Source organism: Limulus polyphemus, unplaced genomic scaffold (genome assembly GCF_000517525.1).
Source record: "Limulus polyphemus unplaced genomic scaffold, Limulus_polyphemus-2.1.2 Scaffold546, whole genome shotgun sequence".
NCBI classification, from domain to species: Eukaryota; Metazoa; Arthropoda; class Merostomata; order Xiphosura; family Limulidae; genus Limulus; species Limulus polyphemus.
The window spans coordinates 54,058-56,986 of NW_013666156.1; the positions used below are offsets into that span (position 1 = coordinate 54,058).

At 29.5% G+C, this 2,929-nt stretch overlaps 1 protein-coding gene across 2 annotated transcripts in view; it reads right to left on the reverse strand.

Moving 5' to 3' along the window:
- Window positions 1-2,929, reverse strand: part of LOC106459009 (chondroitin sulfate proteoglycan 4-like) — an 87,758-nt gene that overhangs the window by 20,619 nt on the left and 64,210 nt on the right. For both annotated transcript variants that reach the window (XM_022385385.1, XM_022385386.1), the window contains exon 3: window positions 1,345-1,508. In XM_022385385.1, the coding sequence (XP_022241093.1) occupies window positions 1,345-1,508 (164 nt within the window). The remainder of the gene's footprint in view (window positions 1-1,344; window positions 1,509-2,929) is intronic.

A 2,929-nucleotide genomic window follows, 5' to 3' on the forward strand; every position in this document is an offset into this window, starting at 1 on the left:
GCTACTCTTTTACCAACGAATAGTGGGACTGACCGTCACGTTATAACGCCCCACGGCTGAAAGGGCTAGCGTGTTTGGTGTGACGGGGAATTCGCGATGAAACAATCACACACCAAAATTATCATTGGTATAAAAAAAGTACAAAAAAAAACATTATCAACCTATAGCATAGATTCTCCGTATAGTTGTTGGAAATAATTATTTGTTGGTTTATTTGTAGATGAGAAGAACTTTCGGTTCAAGCCTTTTTAAAGAGATTTTTCAGAAGAGCGGTTGCAGACCACTTGCGTATGGAAACTTTTAGAAAATACTAGACGTTTGAATTAATTTCAATACAAAAACATTAGCCATACGCAGAACAACTAATTCAATCATAGGTTGGTCGTACACATACAGAGCTTTCATGTTTTTCAATAAATTACGTTTAGCTTAATTATCGTTATAATGGTCTCTCTTTTACAACAAATCCAGATAAAGAAATGTAGTTTATTTCTCAAAACTTTGAAGCAAAATGCAATTTTGCAAAACCAGAAATTAAAAAAACACATTAAACAAATGTAAAAATAATCTTCAAAATAATAACAACAAAAATTCCCCATGAAAATGTAGCTAACAAAGAAAAACCTATAAATCTACCAGTATATTGATATGTTATTCAATATATTATCAATATATCGGGAATAGCTTCAAAACAATAATATTAATAATAAATGTTTTTGTACAAAAACAGATGGAAAATAAAATATTTATTAAAGAAAGTTTACACAAATCCCTACAACCATGAACTATTTACAAATCTAGTTGTAAAGAGTGTGATAATTTTCACATAGTTGAAAGACGTAACTTTAAACAGTATAATTTAGGAACACGCCAATCTAGTGAAAATAATTTAAAATTATACGCAATAAACATAACGTTACTATAAGAAAAATAAAATAAGCTTTAATGATAAATAAATTGAAACCTAAAAATAAATTACATTGCTGGTATTAACTTATGTTTACTTTGAAACCCTGTACAGGTCGGATAAGTTTTTTTTTATTTAAGTCACTATTTGACGTTTTCAGTTTAATGTTTGTACCTGAAGATAATAACCACACGTCTGGTCGAAACTTTGTACTCTGTTTTTAATAAAATATAAAAAAGTTATACATTTTACGTTGTTTTATTTTATATTTTAATTGATTTTGTTTGGTGGCACCCTCTACAGTATTATACACCGTATTCACAGTTGGGGGTCTTGCGTTCATTTCTAGAAGTTGTTACTAAATTACTGAGAATCTAGACAAATAGTTATTACTTTGAATGAATAATATCTTACACATACTCTAATTGGGGGGTTACCTTGATTTCCCCTTCTTCAAGAATGACCAGGCAGTAATCTGGAGGCCCCAACGCTAAGAACAGTAACGCATCACTACGACGAGTTTTGAACCGTAAAAATACATTGGTGCTGCTGCTGGCGTCTTGAAATGGCACTGAAGCATAGCTGTCTCCAAAAAACGAAGCTAAATCATGAAAAGACGAAATCAAAATTCATTGTTTTTACCTAACTTTCATAGATATTAAGATTACATATTAAACTCACTTTTGAAACCTCAAATATTAAAACAACAACAAAATATCGCCAAGGCAACATTTGATATTTATCATAAAAATAATTCGTGACAACACGACTTCTTTGTGGCGCTATTGTTTTCTTTTTAGTTGTTTCTAATGGGAAAGAGAACTACAACAACTGGCAGTTTTCAGACAAAACAGAAAGTCTCAATTTATGGTTAAGGGAAATGCTGTACCGAAAGTTACACAATCAAAATACAACTTATTTTTTTAGCATAATGCTGAAATGTAACGGATACATTCGACAGAAGTGTTTGGAGAAAAATGATCTTTATAAATATTTTAGAAAATATTATTTAAAACAGCTTAAATTTTTTATTGCAACTTACAAAGTTATGGGGAAATTAACTGAATCAATTCGTTTAAAATTGATTTCTTTTCGCAAACTTGCATTAATCTTACATCTATTTTTGGTGAGTCTTTGACACCAACTTGTTAACTTTTGCTGTTTAATATATATTTTGTTTAGAAATAAGTATCCTAAATGTTTTGATAAAGCGGTTTTAGTGCTTTATTAGAAAAACAAATAGTCCATAATTTTTTTCTAATAATCTGACTAAAACTTAGAACCATGTTAATTATAATAATGTCAGTTTTAATAAACATCGATTCGTTAGCATATAAAAATACTACAATCGGAATTGTATTTATTTTGTTGTTTTCTTTGGTGATTTGCGTTTTGGAACATAGATGGCGAGCTAACCGGAAACTAAGATACGCTGATTACTTACTTTTCAGGTTGTTTAATAACGTTTCTAAATTTTCTATTTACAATTCGTTTGTTCAGTTACATTTATATTTATTTTCTTGCTGGTAAACCACCCAGAACAATCTCAGTAAAAGAATCAGACGCAACAATGACTGAGTTTTCTTAGCAGCTGAATTATATCAAAGAGATTTAAAGGATTTAATAATAAAATGAATACTCAAATGGTGTGTTATTATTAGTTTTTCGTGCAATAAGTGTCTTTGCGTATATACATTTTGGTAGAAAGAAAAGCTAGGATTCGATTTGTGGGAAATGGATTATTAACTTAAAACAATTGTTGAAATTCTTGTTCAGTTTTCATGACTGTCACAAGATAAATAGTCTTCTAAGTTCTGAATAAAAGTAACGTAAAACACTTCTAAGTTCTGAATAAAAGTAACGGTAAACACTTCTAAGTTCTGAATAAAAGTAACGTAAAACACTTCTAAGTTCTGAATAAAAGTAACGTAAAACAATTCTAAGTTCTGAATAAAAGTAACGTAAAACACTTCTAAGTTCTGAATAAAAGTAACGTAAAACACTTCTAAGTTCCGAATAAAA